The sequence below is a fragment of the Amphiprion ocellaris genome, chromosome 3 (assembly GCF_022539595.1).
Source record: "Amphiprion ocellaris isolate individual 3 ecotype Okinawa chromosome 3, ASM2253959v1, whole genome shotgun sequence".
In the NCBI taxonomy this organism is placed as follows: domain Eukaryota; kingdom Metazoa; phylum Chordata; class Actinopteri; family Pomacentridae; genus Amphiprion; species Amphiprion ocellaris.
Genome location: NC_072768.1, coordinates 32,343,107 through 32,362,481, shown reverse-complemented (window position 1 = coordinate 32,362,481; position 19,375 = coordinate 32,343,107). Strand labels below are relative to the sequence as shown.

At 37.5% G+C, this 19,375-nt stretch overlaps 1 protein-coding gene across 2 annotated transcripts in view; it reads right to left on the bottom strand.

The window, feature by feature from the left end:
* gnao1a (guanine nucleotide binding protein (G protein), alpha activating activity polypeptide O, a) overlaps window positions 1-19,375 on the bottom strand; it is a 123,224-nt gene that overhangs the window by 21,817 nt on the left and 82,032 nt on the right. For both annotated transcript variants that reach the window (XM_023287417.3, XM_035955889.2), the window contains exons 5-6: window positions 11,244-11,372; window positions 7,475-7,604 (exon numbers count right to left, since the gene is read on the bottom strand). In XM_023287417.3, coding sequence (XP_023143185.1) covers window positions 7,475-7,604; window positions 11,244-11,372 — 259 coding nt within the window. The remainder of the gene's footprint in view (window positions 1-7,474; window positions 7,605-11,243; window positions 11,373-19,375) is intronic.

Below are 19,375 nucleotides of genomic sequence, written 5' to 3'. Positions count from 1 at the left end.
ATCCAGACAAGCATACCGCATTTGCGTGTCAGATGCGCACGTGTAGCAAAATCAAGAACACACATACCACATACACACCATCTAAACACAAAGAGGAATTGAGATGAAAATACAAACACAAAAGCAGAACGGAAGTACCGGGGAGTTCCTCTTGTCTACGGGCGCAGCATTTATTTTTTTTCTTCTGCGTGTTTGTGCACGTCTCAACATATCAGTAACAGAAGTTATTAGTAAGAGGCTTGCTGTCAGCGAGTTAAACGAAGCCATGCACTTTTAGCTCGTCAGCTGTGAGCCACTGCTCGCTCTAACTGCCATATATTTCACTGACTAATCACTTAAAGGTACCCTGTGGAGTTTTTGACCTCTAGGGGAGCTGCAGGGTAAAGTTTTGTTCTGGCAGCTTGTGCTTGAGGACACACCTGCAGTGAAGGTGGTGAAACTTAATAGTAGCAGTGTAACAGTAAAGGAGAAGAAAAGAGCTTATTCCAACACTGTACAGTCATATAATTAAAAAGTTTGCAAATGTTTACTGACGTGGGAAATGCGTTTTATGGCAATTATCCTGATTGCTTTCCCCTGACTAGATTCGTGCTTCTGTTGTATCTACTCTCAGATGTACGTTGTTTTGGATAAAAGCGTCTGAAAAATGGAATTGTAAAATGTGATTAAAATAAATTACATTTTTTGGAATGAATACACAACATCTAAATGCTACTGCTTTCAGTGAACACTCCACAGTATAAGGTAAAATATACTGCAGGCTTGTTCCATCTCAAATCTGATTTGCCTGAAAATTTTGTAGCATGAAATATGGATATTTATAAAGATATCTGTGAAATTCTAGCTTCAGATATCAAGTACTTTGTGGGATAAATTTAAAAAAAAAATCCCTGTTGACTCACTTCCAGCAGTTTTTTTCACACATTGAAATATTAAGTTATGTTTGAATGACAATATCTTAGGAACTATTAAATCTAAAATCCTAAAATTTTCCCTTTTAGTTTAGTTTTTTATTTTAGTTGAAATCTAAAATATTAACTAAAGCTGTCATGAAAAGTCTCGTCTTTGAGCACATATTAACAAAACAATTGATAATGCAGAGATTAACTAACGATATTTTCAAAACTACATGTAACTGCATGTCACAGCAATATAAAACAACACATATGAAAACTTTATATGAAATACATGGTCACAAAAATGAAAAGAAAGTCATTTTTGTTTAGCGTACATAACTGATTAAGCTGTAACACAAGAACAAAAATATTGCTAGATAGCCTAATCTAAGTAGAAAGAGTTCTGGCATTTCAAACTGGTTTTCAAAATAAAACCAAAAAAAAAAAAAATCTTATCTTTAATAGCTCCTGAGATATTGTCATCCAAACAAACATGGTATCAAACTTCAGTGTGTGAAAAAACGTGATACAAGTGAATCTACGGGCATTTATTAAAAAGAAAATCTTGGAAAGTACTTAATATATCAACCAAAAATTTTCACAGAGACCATTTCTAATAACCATAGTTAATCGAGATTGTTGAGCAGAAGGCCCAGATGATTATAGACGAAATAACCCTATATTAAAATCTAGATATTAATATAGATGTAAATGCTGCTGAATTAACATCTACAATTCAGCTAAAACGATCAAATTTGATTGCTGAAAAGCAAGATTAAGATATAAAAATAATGTACTTTAGTATTTGATATTTTTCATCATTAGGCACTTTTTGTATCAGTAGATCATGTTTATGTCTTCTTAAGTTTTAGCACAAATAAAATTGAAAAAAAAGCAATCTTATGGAAAATGCTGGGATTACTTTTCAGTGTTCATGCAAAAACCAAAGCAGTCACGAGGCCAATTCATGAAAACAAGTCAAGTGCCTGATGAGGAAAACTGAGTGAGATTCTTTTACAGGATGAGTTGAAAGCAGTTTCTCTTTGGCTATGATCATTTACGTGCTGTTTTGGGATTGAGAAGATAAGAAAAGATGATTCAAAGGGCCCATCAAAGTCACATTAGTGGAAAACAGAACTGTAGCGAATGACTTTAGACGTTGGCAAGCAGCCTCACATACAAAAGAATGCAAGAAGAGAGGAGTCTTAAAGGTCCCATGTAATAAATAGACATTTTTCTTATGTTTTGTGGTTATTAAAAAGTTAGAAGTGTAAAAATAGCTTCACTTCTGCTATTCCTGAAGCCCCTACACACCTAAGTAACTAAAAGTCTGCTAAAAATGCAGAGAGAGTCTTCTTCCTGAAGGGGGCGGGACCAACAGCATTTCATTGATTTTCAGAGCAAAACAGCCCATTTAAAGCAGCCCTAAAACCACTGTGGGGGACATGTGAGATTTTGATTAATCTGCTAAAAATGGGCACAATATGGGACCCTTTAAAAGTTTAAAGTAATTTAAGGAATAACAATCAGACAGAAGGAACAGACAAGCTGATCGACATTCGCGTCTTTGATTCACAAACGCAAAGAGGCTCTCCTTTCAACTCTCGGTGAGTGTTTCAACCTATCGGGAGGTTTCATACCTGTCTGTGGGTGGAGCGTCTGCAGAAGATCTGACTGCTGATTGGTTAGAGAGGACAGTCGATGGCGAGAGTGACAGGAGGAGTGGAAGGAGCCAGAGATGCTGCAGGGCGGAGCTTAGAGCAGGAACAGGAAATGCAAGGGGGCCCGCCCACCCACGTCCCACTCACTTCCCGTGCATGATACCCCACCATCTCCCCAACACACACACACACACACGCACACGCACACGCACACGCACACGCACACACACACACACACACACACACACACACACACACACACACACATTTACACACCCGTAGTGCTGAAAAGAGAGTGTTTAGAGGAAGGAAGACAAGTGTTCACCCAGAGCTGCTGTCATTTCAGTGAATAGTCGGGTGTTTGTCTGCATTTTAACAGAAACAAGATAAGAAGAAGCCACAAAAAAAACCAAAACACAATGCAAGCAGTTCTCGAATAGAAAGAAGGGAGCGACAAAGCAAAAGTGTGGTACAGCACACGAATGCTTATGTAGATATAAACAGTCAAAACATTCTTCATGACTGCTTCAATGGTTTGTCCTGTTACCCTATAAAGGCTCCAGGGACAGCAAATCCACAGTTTTCACGAAATTGTAAATGGCAGTGTGTCAACAAGTCTTGAAAAATTTACAAAAGCATTTCATACATTTTCCTCAAAAAAAATTGGATTATTTTCAAAGCGGATTGAGGATGTATTGTCCACAACCTGCAGCAAACACTGTGACTACTTCTTGCTAGAGTAGCTAGCTATATGTTGCTCATCCTATAATAGACTATATAACAGAAAATGTAGCAAAAACTAGTGTTAGTAATATTTTATAAAAATTGTATTTAAACTGACTTGATCACCACTTTAAGGCTGCTTATCTGGTCTAGATCACTTTAAGTTAAATAACTGCATCCTTATTGTTTCACATTGATTTAAAAGAAATGGAAAAAGTGTCAAAATAAATCATCATTCCAGGCCATATGGTGTTTTTCTCATTCTACTTTCCTTTGGGCTATATAGCCATGGAAAAATGCATTTAGTGAGATATTAAAAAGGTCTTACAAAGTCCTAATTTTGGATCAATTCAGGAACTTTAAAATAAGTAAACAGCAGGAAGCCACTCTTTTTGGTTAAGGGCTTGGTTTGGTTAAAGTACTGTAATGCCAAAAAATTCTGTCACTTCTTAGTTCCATTCATAAAAAAGTAAATGTAAAAATGAACATCTACAAGCCTATTATCTTTTCAACAAAACTGTACATGCTAGGGCTCACATGGTTTCAGGAATCCGGCGTTCATTTTCATTTTCTTGATTAACTGAAACTGTTTGGTCTACAACATCGCAGAAAGTTGGTGAAAAATGTTGATCAGTGCTTCCTTAGATGGCCTCCTCAAATGTCTTCATCCACAACCCAAAGATATTAAGCTTACTGTCATAGAGGAGGAAAGAAATCAGAATACATTAAAATTTAAGGTGCAAGAATCTGAGAATTTAGACTTTTTTTCCTCTAAAAAAAACTACTCAAGCAGATTATTCAGTTATCAAGATAGTTGGTGATTAGTTAACAACTAATTGATTACTCGTTGCAACTCACCAAGGAAAACTGTCGGAACATTGTTCATTGTAGACACAAATTCTGACTTCATTTAGCATGAAAAAAGCATTAAAAGTTGACCTAATCAATGAAAAATACAGTCAGGATTGCAAATACATTAACTTTCTTTGGAAGAGAAGAAAAAGAACAAAAATCCACCTTTCGAATCCCTCAACTCCTGTCCTGGAAGGATTAGTATTATGTCAAATGCTGCCATTCCAATTAAATTCACAGCGTATCATTGATTTTAATGAACTGCCCTGAGGGGATATATGAAGTGCTTTATCACTCCCATTACTGACAGACAGCGTTATCTTCCCCCTCCGATTGTGGAATATCTGAGCTTGTAATTCCTGAATCTGATGCCATGGATGTGTCTGGTAGTAGAAGTGACAGCGAACGTGGGAGCTTGTCTGAAAAACATTTGGTTATTCGCCTGGTAATTATAGCGCCCACGCTAGCTTTTTAGTAATAACGACATGTAATGTTAATAAGATCGGCACAGTTTGGATCAGACCAGTATCTCTGACGTAAAAAAATTAGAACTGCCTGTCTGAACAGATCTGTGACATTTAATGCATTTCATGATTTTTATTAGTAATTGTGAATGCTAATTTTCCTTTCTGGTGCATCTATTTTTGCCATATCTTTCATTTAAGTGTTTCCATTTCATTTCAGATTTTGAACAACTACTAAACAACAGACTTGAACTTCTACTTCAGTCATGTGGAGATGAAAGAATGGTACAATATTATGCTAAAACAACCAATTATTGAAAACATGTTTCATAATTGCATCTATTGAGATGCTGTCACAAGAAAAATCGGTCTCTTTATTCCATTTATGCTGGATTTCTCCCTGTGTGATTGTTTAAAAAATCCCTGAAAATGCTTTTCGGTACTGAGTGAAGGAAAACAATGCTCACTATTGCTGTTATAAATGGGTGAAAAATGTTCTTATACCAAACACAAATGCAGTTGTGCTCAAAATATCCCCACAACCTCATGTTTCCTACATTTGGACAATGAAAAAAGACACAATGCACCAATTAAAGGGACTGTGATAGGTGACACACATAAGCAGGAGCTGCCTCTGAGCTTTGCGCTTTGTGATGGATATTTCCTCTCCTCATGTGACGTTAGTTTGGTGCTCCCAGCTCGGAGGGAGGGCTCCATGACATCTGCATAAATAGAGCAGCTACAGAACACGATTTCCCAGCCTGAAAGTCTCCGAGGATACGCTTCGGGCTTATAAATAGCAGCGAGCACGGTGCATTCAAATCAGCTTATTTGTTTTAGGTTACACGGCATCGTCTTTACAGCCACATGGCGGCTTGTGGCCTTTTTTTGTTGTTGAGTAAACGCCAAGACACACTCTTGCAAATTTATTTTACCAATCCTAGACCTTTATTTTAACTGAATATTTATCAACTGGTCTGTTTTTCTTGCAATTTCACCAACTCAGTGCCCTTAAAATGTTCACACATTCACTGTTTTACAATGGGCCAAAAAATGGTGGTGTGAATATATTAGAAAAGGCTGTAGAAAAAAAACTCTCCTGTATCAACTACTTTTATTATTATGTATATCCAGTGCTAGTTTTTATATTAAATTGTGTTTAGACTGAAATTAAGGTAAATAAACTACCGAAATGATCATTTTCACACCTGTTGCACATCTTACAATTTCCTTTACAGCACTGGGATATTTGGAAATTACTGTACTTGTACTGTGTTTAAAGCAGGTCATTTGCTTTAGCCAGAATGCACCTTTTGTTTGCAGGTGTTTGTGTTCAGGAAAGAATGATTTGCATTGAGCAAACGGTGTCACACACACAGAAGAAACTGCTTACGGTTTTGCATCGGAGACAGAGACGGAGCGCCGTCCAACTGTGTTTTGTTAAACAAACAAGCCCAACAAATATTGTGAATGCAGCCTTCAGTGTTTTTCTGTTCATTTATTTACATGTTCCGCCGTGATGATAATCCGTGTTCAGTAACAGGAAGAGAAGGATGAGTCAAAGGAGAAGCAGATTCCTAGAAATTGACTTTGTACTTTGATAATAGGGAAAGTATGAGGATTAAATGTTGTAAACTGCAGCTCATGCCTCAGTCCTGTCAACCCTCTGAACCCCAAAACCTGCTAGTAGGTTAAAAAGGCATGTTATCTTTAAAAAAAAAAAAACTCACCAAAATACAATTCATCAAAGTCAGATTTTGTAAATACAATATTAATTAAAGGATTTTCAACTTTCCAGTAGTCTTTGAACTAATCTAATATGACAAGCAGTTTAAAAAATCTTAAAATTGTGCTTTTCATCAAAATCACTTAACTCTACATGTCTCATTTAAAAAATTGCCAAAAATTACTCAATTGCATTAACCAAATTCTGAAAAAAATAAAAATTCTGTGTTCCTTTGTGTAACTAAAAACCCCAAAGTGATCCTTCTGTAACAAACAGTCACTTGACAAAAATTCAGACACTTTTTGGCTGAACTGGTCTGAGCTGCAGGCTGTATTTATACAGAGCAGACAGGAGATAAATATCATAAAAATAGAAAAAAATGTGAATCATAAAATATCGATTTTATGTAAAGCCATTTGCCCCCACTATTCATACCACCAGTTTTTTCATTTTTGTAAAATAAGGAATCAAAGAAATTCAATTTCCATTTTTCTTTTTTTTAACCATTTATGTCATCAAATTGTGTCCTACTGCAATAAAAAGATTTCTGAGTTCTCTTCGCTTCTAGACACGGTTGTGCTGTTTCCATAGAGGTGCAGGATTTTATATTGCAGTGAAAAATAAACCAGGACAGGAGTGAAAAAACACTCATAAACTGGGATTCGGAGGGTTGAGCAACATTACATAATAAGGCAGGTGTGATATAAAAAATGCCAGGTATCCAAAAGTCTGTGTGCAGGTCTGTGTGCACCTCTAATTCCTAAAACATTCTCTAAAACGGATGCATAAAATGTAAATATAAACACTTTGCATGCCTTGATTTATTCAGACATTTATCCTTGCATGTCAGCAGCTTTTACACAGATCATGTGCTTAATGTCAGCTTACATGTGGTTTCTACATATAGAACAAGCACACACTCTATCTTTGTGCTACCTGTTATAGAGTCAGTGTCAGAATGTGTTAAAGCACCCATGTTGACCCACGACCTCTGTGTGTAATGTATGTATATAGCTTCTTTTAAAGGTGTTTCAGTGTTTCTAAATGTGCCATTAGGCCACACGCTGACCGAGAAAAAGCCTCGGTGAAAGAGGAGAGGGAAACACACAGTTAAAGTGAAAACGCAGACGTGAACATAACATGAGTCCTTACCGTGGTCTCGTCCTCATGCAGCACCTGGTCGTATCCGCTGAGCGCCACGCAGAAAATGATGGCTGTGACGTCCTCGAAACAGTGGATCCACTTCTTCCTCTCCGACCTCTGACCTCCAACATCAAACAGCCTGACGGACACAAGACACAGGCGAGAATAAACGCAAATGCACTGACTAAATCATCGCTTATATATGTGAAAAATGTCATTAAGTCAACAGTTTCTAGTGAGTCAAGTCAATTTTGAGCCTTTAAAACATGACTAATCTCCATTCGTAGCAACATCACAGCAATGGCAAGACCGAGACTTTTGGAGGCTGGCAGCTTCTTCTGGATTGTATCTTCATTTTAATTTGTAAAGTAGGCCTGTTTCTGGATTTTTATTACCATCATTTATCCAGTAATGGCACAATTTGCTGTCAGGTGTAACAACTCTGGACCCTCTCCAACTCCCTAAGCTGTTCTCTCTCTTGAACTGATCTGATATTATCACCTTCAGGCTTCATTATTCAACTTGTTGAGTGTCATTTTCACACTTTTTTAATTTCCTATTTTCCCTCTAAGAGGAACTCAAATCTATTTAAAGGTCAAGTTTATGTGATATTTTGTTGCTCCCCCTCTCCTTGTTTCTTTAAAGGGCTGACAGTTTTGGTCCATTTAGGATTTGATCATGATTTTATTCACACAAATTGTGATACCACACATCAACTTCACCAGTAGAGCAAACTGGACTTTTATTTCATGCACATGAAGCATTCATCGAGCATTCGAAAACAGTATTTTTATAACAAATTAATTTGCAGTATCTATGGAATCACGTCCATCCTGGAAAATCCGGGTTCCAGTCTGACACTAAAGCAGGTTTATTACTTTCTTATTATATGTGAACATTTTTTGCACTACTGCTAACTACAAATGTCATTTTTACTATTTTTCACAATTGCACCTTGTAGCATTTTTGATGCTGTATATTTCAATATATATATTTTAGATTTTAACGCATACTTATATATTCTAAATCTGTACTGAGCCAACTGCAACAGAATTTTGTTGTGTGCATTTTTTGTATACTGAATGACAATAAAGTCTGTCTAAGTCTAAGTGAATTAACCTTCTGAACCCAAAACAGCCAGTTCATGGGCATTTTTCTTATCCTGTCACATTATTGCTCTCTGTAGGCTCATTTCTCACTGCAAAATAAAGTCATGGAAACTGCACAGCCATGACCAGAAGTAGGCAGGACTCAAAACGAGTATTTTGTGCAATATTACAAAGTTATATCGACCTGAGTCTTACAAACATACCAGTTGGGTGTTAAATTTCTTTGATTATTGGTTTTATGAGAAAACCTGTAATCACTTCATATACAGCATTTTCCAAAAGCTCCAAACGTTACCAATACATGGCTCCACAATCAATAGATATTTTACTATGTACATATTCACAGAATTTACAAACGTGTTTTTCAAACTACTCTAGAAAGATGTTTCACCATGCTGAATGTATCTTCTAACGACGTGCTTCTCTGTTTCCTGTCCTTGAACCATGCTGCATTTATTTATTGATCAAGCAAATTTAATTTTTCCTGTGGTCTCCTCTTTATTCTGTGCACACGTCCTGCAGTTCACCTGAAAATTCTCTTTTTGTCATGTTATTGTTGATCAACTGAGAGAATCATGGCTTCTCATTTGTGCAGAGAGATGCAGGATCTTTGTTTTTTTTCAACTTTGGATTTCATTAGTCATTTTCACACTTTAAATTTCCTCTTTTCCCTCTGAGGCAGGAATGTCAAACATACAGCCCACGGGCCAAAACCGGCCTGACAGATAGTCCATTTCGGCCCCCCGGGGTGACTTTGTAAAGTGTAAAAATTACAGAGAAGACATTAAGAGATAAGAGAGATAAGTCCTTTATTTTATTAGCTGTAAATGGTAAATATGTAAAACTGTAAATTTTAAATAATTTCTAGACTTTGAAAAGAAAAATACTAGATTGTTCAGTTCCAGATATCTGTGACTGAATGTTTTGTGCCTTTTGTAGACACTCTGTGATCTGTAAGTTGTGATGTGTAAATGATCAACTGAGGCATAATACTGTTCAAATTGAATAGTTTTTTCTTAAGACATTTAAGGATGTTCATAATGTTTTGTAAAAAGATAATTCATTAAATGTGAACATTTTCAGAATGCATTTTTTTTTAACTAAAACAAAGGGAAAAAGTTGGAGTTGTGGTTATTTATAGGTTATTATGCTGTGATTTTACTGGTGGGGTCCACTTGAGATCAAATTGGGCTGAATGTGGCCCCTGGACTAAAATGAGTTTGACACCCCTGCTGTAAGAGGAACTCAAATCTATTCAAATGTTGTCTTTATGTGATATTTTGTTGCTTTTCCCCCTGTTTTTTAAAGGTCCTACAGTTTTGGTCCATTTAGGATATTAATCTCATGAAAACAGTTTTTTTGTTTGTTTTTTTTTTTTTTTTTAGCAAAGTGAAGGGAATAAAGGATAAAATGATTCTGATGAAATCCAATCATTTTTGAGCTCATTTTTGGTTATTTCTCCTTTTAAATTTGTGTCACACATGACAAGTTCAGCAACCTTTAGAAAGCTGGAAACCTCCCTTTTTTGTTTTTACAGTTTCATGCTCTGATAAATTGTGTCATTTTGACCATTTCGTAAAATAAAGAATACTTTTCAAACCTGCTGGTGCTTTTTGGAGTTCAGAGTAATAATTTGTCTCAACTTTCAGATGCTTTAAATGATAAATATAAACAAGGCCTTAGAGAATTGCTAATGTATTCCCCCCCCATCTCCCGTAGTTTCGCTAAATCAAACAATATGAGAGTTTGCATGGGATTTTCTAATGACCATCTTACTAAATACAATAATTTTAGTCACACAGTATTTTCTATGAGGAGTACAGTAGAGCTGAGACTGTCGGGGCAGAAAGAGAGTTCATAAATTGTACATGTGGACCTACATTAGTATTTGTTTCCATAAGCTGCAAATGACCTCATTCTCATGTCCAAGTTTATTTTTATGATGTCCAGAATAGACCAGAAAAACCACCAGAAAGGAGCGACTCCACAGCGAAGCGGAGCCAGTCGTTTGTGTGATGGGTATAATGGTAGGTAGGTTGATGGGTTACGCCCAGTACAGGAACACTGGAGCCTCCCACACACTGCCTGGCTGCCAGTAATAGCAACCGAGCTGACAATATTTAGGGCTTCTCAACAAAACACACCCAGCTTGACTCCTACACAGAGCAACAGTAGAAAGCATCACTCAGCAGAACCAACATTTATCTGCCATTTTTAATTCAAGTGTGTGCATCTGAACAATAACTAGTAGCTAACTGTAAAGGTGCATCCATCCTGAAAAATAATTGCAGTCTATGATTTATTAGCCCTTCTGCTATCAGTAATTTCATATATTTCTATGCACACAAGAGAGGAATGAATATGGTGATTAAATTAGAGTCAGAACAAGACTCCTCCTTCCTTTTTTCTTGGTTTTCCCTGCCCTTCCCTCCTTCCATCCCATAATCTTCCCCCTCTCTGTCATCATTCCCACAGCTCCCCATTCTAATTGAATCAGACCTCATTAAAAAGACAGGGAATCATAAATATAGACACTTGTTTAAAGCATTTAATCTCATTAATTACAGACTGGAGCTCCGGCATGGATAGAGGAGCAGACGGATAGATGGTGACGGGAAAAAGAAAAGGAGGACAAATGCGATGCTGTGATCCCTGAAGCCGATGCCCACCTGAAGTGAAGGTTTTTGAAGGTAAAGTGTGTCTCAACGATGCCCGTGGTCTTCACTCGGGTCCTCAGGATGTCCTGCTCTGTCGGCTGGTAGTCTGCAGCACCAATCCGATCTAGGCTGTCTAGGTAGCTGGAAACACACAGAGAAAACACGCACTTTAAATCAGTAAGAACGGATTTAACAAACAAATGTGGTTTTCTGGCTGATTTCTGACTCCATTCAGTCTGCATTTACACCCTACATCAACATGCATTTTTCCTTTTTTCAGACTAGTTATTGCATGTTAGCATCAGGTGCATGAGGTATAAAAATCACGGACCTATTGTTTTGAAAATTCTGAAATCCACCTGCCTCAAAATTAGGGATTGACCGATATGGTTTTTCCCGGGGTGATACTGATGCGGTAATCAAGAAGGCCGGTAACCGATATTTACATTAAATGTAATGTTTTAACAGCATGTGATCGCAGAGAACCTGTCATTCATAACTAGGCTTCTTCATTAATGAGGGTGACTATAACTGAACATGCAGTATAGAAATAGGAGTGATTCTCTGTTTATGTGCGATCCACTAAGATTGATCAGTTTGTCTCCTGTAGTTTCGTCTGCTGTTCTTCTCTATTTTCCTAACATTTCACTGTTCTATCACTTTTATTGCCCACTGAGGTCCAGATCTTAAAGCATTATTAATTATTGTTTTCCAGACTCTGTTTCAGGTTAATCTTTGGCTGTCTTCTTACTTAGCCGCTAGCTGTTAGTGTAGCCTTAGTCACTGTGAGAGAAGCTAATTTCCTGGTTTGTAGGAACGGCTTGTGTTTCTTGTTCAGTTTTTGCTGCTTGAGAGACATTTGTGAGACCACACAGTGACGACAGACAGAGAGAGGAGGCTACACCAGACCTGAAGTAGAGCATTTAATTTATCAATAATCAGTCAGTAGAAATACAGATACCGATAATCAGAAAAAACGACAAAATCAATAATCAACCAAGCTGGTAATCGGTCTATCCTTACTCAAAATAACCATCAGTTCCTGCATCTCCTGCCTTGATTCCACATCCATCCTGAGTGACTCAAAGTTCACACTGACAGAGTAGGAGTTATTTAAAATGGATGCATTGGCAGTGCTGTAACCCACTTTGCATCGCAGCGTAAACCATGCTGTATGTTGCGCTCAGGTGGGTTCACATTACATAACAAGCACCATACGACACCCGCCCACTAGGCCCCTGTCACTAATAATGATAGTAAATGCACGAGTGTGTTGCATGCAGCGTTTGTGCTCTATCTGCTCCCTCTGTGGGAGGCCAGAGGTCGGCAGCTGCTACTGCGAGGCAAACAATCTATGGTCTCTGTTAAATTACACTGGCTTACACATTATCAATTACCTCTAACTTCGCTTAGACATTATGTATATATATGAAATCTTTTATTTACTGGAAAACAGATAATCTTCTAGCTGGAGTGTGCACATTTCCAATTATGTAAATCATTTTGCCATAAAAAAGACCTTATTCTGCCTGACTGCTGCACAATAAATGATTCAAAAGCAGCCAGCCCTTGCTGAGCGTCTAAAATGCACACATACAGAGTATCCACTTGGTAAAAACTGAGAAAGGGAAGTGGGTAGGTGAGATGACTCTGTTCTGTTATGTAATGGAATATCCCTGGAAATGGATCTTTATTTTTTAATGTAGTATAAATCAAATAATTCTCAACAGGACAGTCCAGAGTGCAGCTCTCTGGCTGAAACAATGATCACTTTAGCTGCTGTAATAATCCTAAAGGAAAAGAACAAAGAGATGAAGCTATTCAGTTTGTTGTTTTTTTTTCCTGGTCACTAAGAATCTTTTGCTTCTTTATGTCCTTTAGGCACATGTATGCTGCATGTGCTTGCAACTGTGTAATTGTTATTTCTGGCATCTTCCCTTCCACTTGAGTTCTAACATCAAGTACAAAATGAGGTTATTTTTCCACACGGACAATCGAACATTACTAGCATTGTGAGCCACCAGAGATAGAGCAGGAGCGATGAAGAGAAAATGTACTCACACATCGAGTATATCCTTTTAGTATAATGGATTTAAAGTTTATATTTATAGATTAGCCAGAGTGTTGTTTCAGAGCTTTTAAAAGGACGCTCAGTTACTTCCAAGAGAAAAGATAAACGCTGAGAGATGGAAGAGATGTTGGATAATTGTAACAAGAAGTGGATGGAACACACATGCAAGTATACGGACCCACACTGCAAACAGATTGAGCCATAACAACTATTGATTACACTGAAAGGAATGTGGCTTATATTATAGTTTAGAAAGGAAGTAGATATGTGGAACTGAAAGGGAGGAGAAAAAGGGACTGGGAGGTAAACGGGGCAGTATTTTTCTTTCTGAGCCTTGATTTATTTTTCAGAGTGGAAATAAATACATGCACATCCATCAAATCCCGAGCAGATATGCCTGCTACGCTTCCAGAGATCATGTGTTGACTGGATTAATGTTAGTGATTCGGTGTTAAAACATGTTTCAATTTACAAAATGAAAGGGCGCTGATTAGATTACAAGGCAGTCAGTCAAACGGGCCAGAGCACTTCATCACGAATGCCTTCCAAAGCAGATCAATTATACAGTGTGGCTCATGAGATGTATGCTGAAAATCCACTCCTGGAATGACTTTGCAATAAAATATACATTCCAGTACAACAGCCCTGCAAAGAAACAACACTGACGGACTTAAACAGGAACATAAATCAAACCTTTAAGGTCTGAAAATCACTTTAGGCTCTACTGTACAACATGCCACCTGCAGGATAAGGTGTAAAAGTAGGTAATATGGTACAAGAATAGAATAGAATAGAATAGAATAGAATATAAATATTTCATTGATCTCCAAGGGGAAATTCTGCAGCAGCAAGCAGAAAGAGCAAAGTGACCACCACCACCACAATAGAAAAATCTAAAATATAATAGAAATATATACTAAGATACAAAATGCAAAATTAAGCGTAAAATATATTTTGAATAAAAAATGTACGTAATTGAAAAATGCACCATGAAGCGTCAACTGCTAACAATAAAAAATATACAGTGAAAGAGGAAATTAAAGAGCTCAATTCTCAGTATAAAGAAAAAAAAATTAAAAAACTGTATGCTGGTCTATAATGAACACAGTGTAAATTATGACACGGTTTAATCAACTGAGACGTATGTTGAAAATCCACTCATGGAATGACTTTACGGTAAAATATATATTCTAATATAACTATCTTGCAAAGAAACAACACTGATTGACTTAAAAAGAGAAATAAAATCAAACCTTTAAGGTCTGAAAATCACTTTAGGCTCTACTGTAGAATGTGTCACCTACAGGAAAAGGTCTAAAAGTAGGTAATATGGTACAAGAATAGAATAGAATAGAATAGAAATAATTCATTGATCCCCAAGAGGAAATTCTGTTGTTGCAGTAGCAAGCAGAAAGAATAATGTGACCACCACCCCAATAGAAAAATATAAAATATAATAGATAAATATACTAAGATACAAAATGAAAAGTTAAATGTAAAATAAACTATTGAATGAAAAGTTCACTAAATTGAAAAATGCACCATAAAGTTTTGAATTGTAACAATAAAAATATACAGTGAACAAGGAAATTAAAGTGCTGTATTGTCAGTATAAGAAAAAAAGTAAAATAACTGTCTGCTGGTCTATATTGGACACAGTGTAAATTGTAGCAGATGATCTAATCAGCTGTCAGGCCATTTTTAAGAATTTTTAATAAAGTGAAGGCAGTATTGAACATTTTTTTCGATTCAAACAAGAGTGAGAAGTTTAGCCATTTACAGCCAATTTATCTTTCTGTTTCAGTGTGGTCAGAAAACATTTAATTCAGCTATCATTGGCAGTTTTCAAGATTTTATTACGACAAATAAACACGTTGCTAATAATCACTAGCTTTACCTAACATTAGAATGTGATTTTAATGAGAAGTCATGTTACAAGTGGCTGAAAGTGGATTGCTTGTTATTTCCACTTTTCTGTTTGAGTCTAAATCTGTAAAGGAAATTACAGCATGATACATGAAAAATATTAGAAAGCTGCACTTAGACATTTGACTGAGGAGTAAGAAAGGTCAGTCTGAGTTGGCATATTTGTTGGAGCTTATGGATTTGTCTTTCGCGACCTTTAGCACCACAGGAGCTTGAACGCTCTCTCAGTAGAAGCAGTCTGTTCCTCCTGTTCACTGTTTCCACCCTACAGTCACTCCTCATAGAAATATTTCCAACGTTAACTCACACTCGACACAAATTCCAACGTTGTTTCATATACGGAGCTGCCGTCCCCCGAAGGTGCTACATATATACTGCAATGTAAATGACATTAAAGCATGCCTGGGCAGGCTAATGACTTCTGTGTGCATGTGCAGCCCGAGTTGTAGCAGGCGTACAGTCTGTGGACCACCGCTGCATTAATCTTCTGCCTCATACTGATATTACTCTTCATGGTGCACTAAGTCGATTAACAGCAGACCCCAGAGTATGATTGTCTCATTTCCCCGGTGATGTAAAGTATTATAGATTATCACCGAAAGAGCGTTGTGCACAAAAGACACACAACTGGAGAGAATGTTGTACGTGAGGTTGTTATGACCAGGAGGAGGAGAGCATTTGTGTGTGTTTTTAGCATATGAAGCTATTAAATTCTGAGCTTATTCTCGTTTCAGAAACCTGGATATGCGCATTACTGTACTTAGGCTTCCTATGAGAAATCAACTCAAAACTGTACAACAGATGATCAGAAACCTTTGTCATGTTCAATATAAATGACCAAAACTAAGATATTACTCAAAACTGGGGTGCTAATGTGCATGTAAACTCTTACAAACTCCTCTTTTATCAGTAACCTGCAGTATTGTCATGTAAAAAGAGCCATCACTGAGCAGTAAATTGCGAAAACTCGTACTTTTTTATGTGCTTTGGGGGTAAACAAGGGAATATATAATAACGGACCCAAAATAAGCCATCTTAAGTGCAAGACAGAGTGTGACAGGTGCAGATCTGCAGTCGTGTGCCAAGTTTCTGCGTAATCCTATTGATCATCTGCTACATCAGCTCAAGTGTAATGACCCTACATTAGTCATTTACACTGGCACACGGTTCACTCCAGAAATAAACCCCATCAAACAAGGGCCACAAGTTAAAATACAGCAGCGTGCCAAGTCTGTCAAAAAAAGCTCTTCATGTTTACATTAGAGCACTTTAATATATTGCTGCATATGGACGACATTTCTCATAAATCTGCCAGCAAATATTGACGCATTTCTCACGATAAATATATTACAATTATGCCAAAGCATTCCCAGCATTGAATTTGACTGTGAATGTGGTGCTACTTGAATAAAACATGTCCATGTGGCATGTACTTCTGTAACAGCTCGAAAAAAGGCCGACTTGACTGACCCAACTCATAGCTGTTGCTAAGTAACCAGCTTTTGGATGCTTAGGCGTCCCCTCAGCTGTGATGTCCTGACACATGCTTACAATCGGCACTTGTGAGGCTGCAGCAACAGATGCAACATTATAAAAGCCGGGCACAACATGAAAAGGAGAATAAAAAAAAAAAAAACATCAGAAGAAGCAGAAAAGCCAGGAAAATTCACACAACAGCGCACAAACACAAGTGATCACATCATGCAATGCATGGTATAAAATAGCAGGAACAGCAACAGCAGATCTCCAAGAGCACAAGTATCTACTATCTATATAGATGAAGTAGCAATAAAAGAAGCAGAAGCAACTTAATTTCAAACAGCTTATCTAGTAAATAGACTCAGACTGCCTGCAATTAGTGGGAACCGTACACTTGATCTGTCTTTCAGTGTAATAAACCAACACATCAGGGCAACCAACGCGAATGTCCAGCGTCCATCTAACAACCTTGCTTTGCAGTTTAATGTAGTTTCCTATGTGTGTATGTGCATGTGATGCGAGTTTGTGAGTGTTTTTGACGTGTGCATGTGTAACAAAAGGCCATGGATGTAAATCATAGACAGAGTGTATGTGTATTGTGGTAAATAGGTCAGGACATGCAAGGTATTTGCACAGAGATAGAGGCAGAAAGGTGGCTTCAGGCAGGGCTTGCTCCACTCACAACGCACTGTTCTGCTTTCTATATGATAAAAACCAATTCATAAAATGATGAAACAAAAATTACATGACCATCTTTGCTTAGATTGTGGTAAAAAGTTAGGCTCTGACACCTACAGCAACAAAAACCCCAGCCTTAAACAGTCAAAAAATATATAATTTCCTTTCTTGTAAACTGTTTTAAATTAAGACACACACACACGCACACACACACGTATATACACACACTCGCAAAGTCAACCCGAGTGTGGTCTGATCACGTGATATCTGTCCTATCACCTCATTGGCTGCTCGCGCTGTTCTGCTCCACAGGCCACAACATAATAGGAAGTGTGCATCAATCTTTAATGTGACATTTAACACAAGCACACAACGGACACACACACACACACAACAGACACACACGCGCAAAGCGGATGTTGTTTGAGTTAATTGACCACATGTAAATGTTCAGAGGAATCTGTTTGCACTCCTTCAAAGATGTCTGGAACCAAAAAGCCAAGGTGCTGCTTCTTCATCTTCTTTTTTACATCTTTCCTTCACCTTTTAGTGCATTTTCTCTCATTTTATTTTCGCACACTGTATTTTTAATTCCTATGCTTTCCTTTACTTATCCGATTATATGTCTCCTATCTTCTTATGATCTTTATTCTCTTTCACCATCCGCTACTTATTGTATTTTATGTTGCCTTATGTCTGCATTAGCCTGTTTTTACATGTGCACTTCACTTCACATTATGGTTAGTTTGTCGCCTAATTTTTATTAAAATCACACAGCTAATGCGTGTGAAGTTAAAATCTGTCTAATTTCACATTTATTTTGTGGCCGCATCAACCTTTGCACCAGACGTAATGCAACACGAAGCAGAAGCACTGCAGCAGCCATTTAGAATGAACCCTGATTTTAGAAAAACGCCCGTCAGCCCGTCAGAAATCAGTTAATCTCCCCGATTGGCAAAACAAAATTTGCGCTATGGAGTCAGTCATTAATCCTGTCATGTGTTTACCATTTCTGACACGTCTCGCTGCCTCTGATGTCAGAGCAACACGCGGGAGAAATGAAAAACCTTCAAACGTATGACTTTTTCTAAAGGAAAAATTATGAGCCAGAGACTCGGTGACGTAAAGTAAAATAGTATCTGAAAAGCTCCGTTTTCATATCAACCGTCAATACTAATTTGATGTAATGTGTAATGTGAGTTAAACGGTCACTGCAGAGGTGCAGAGCAGCGCAGACTTGATGACTCTCTCTACCACTCTGCTTTCATTTTTCTTTATGTCACTCTAACTCTGCTGGATGTACGATGCACAATTAAACCAGGGCTACATGCACAAACATGGCACTTGAGGGAAATGACTCCTTCTCCTTCTTCCTCCACCCACATACAGGCACTCAGCATACATTAGAGCCGCTACTTGTGATGGTGATTGATTGCGTGTTGTAATAGCTAGCGCATGATCGCATTTAAAAGATTATAAATAAACAGTAACGCGTGGATTTGTGTGTACGAGGGCATGTTTTTTTAATGTTGGGTAGGTTACGAGTTACTAATGAGTCATGCATTCATCCAGACTTAAAAAATCAGAGCTCCTCGGCTGACACAGACATGCATACAGTATATATGTTGTGCTGAATCAGTGATATGATACTGAATACACTAATCACAGCTACACACGCCAACAAAAGGAAGGGAAATGTGAAGCAACTGTTGTAAAGTGTAAATTACAGTTAGAATTCATAAATAATTCCTCATAAATCATCTAGATTTTCCCAAAAACTTGACAGATTATTGCCTGATATTGGTGGGTGTTAGATGATTTCCTCCGTTGGGGAGTCACAGCTTCTCCAGAGCATTCCTTATGAATTCTGTGTCAATAATATGTAATATAATTAGTAGGTAGACTAAAGCACTTTGGGGCTAAAGTCACATTATTGGCAGATTTAAATAACACAGTTACAGTTCTAGTTCTCTGCTGTTCATCTCCCAAA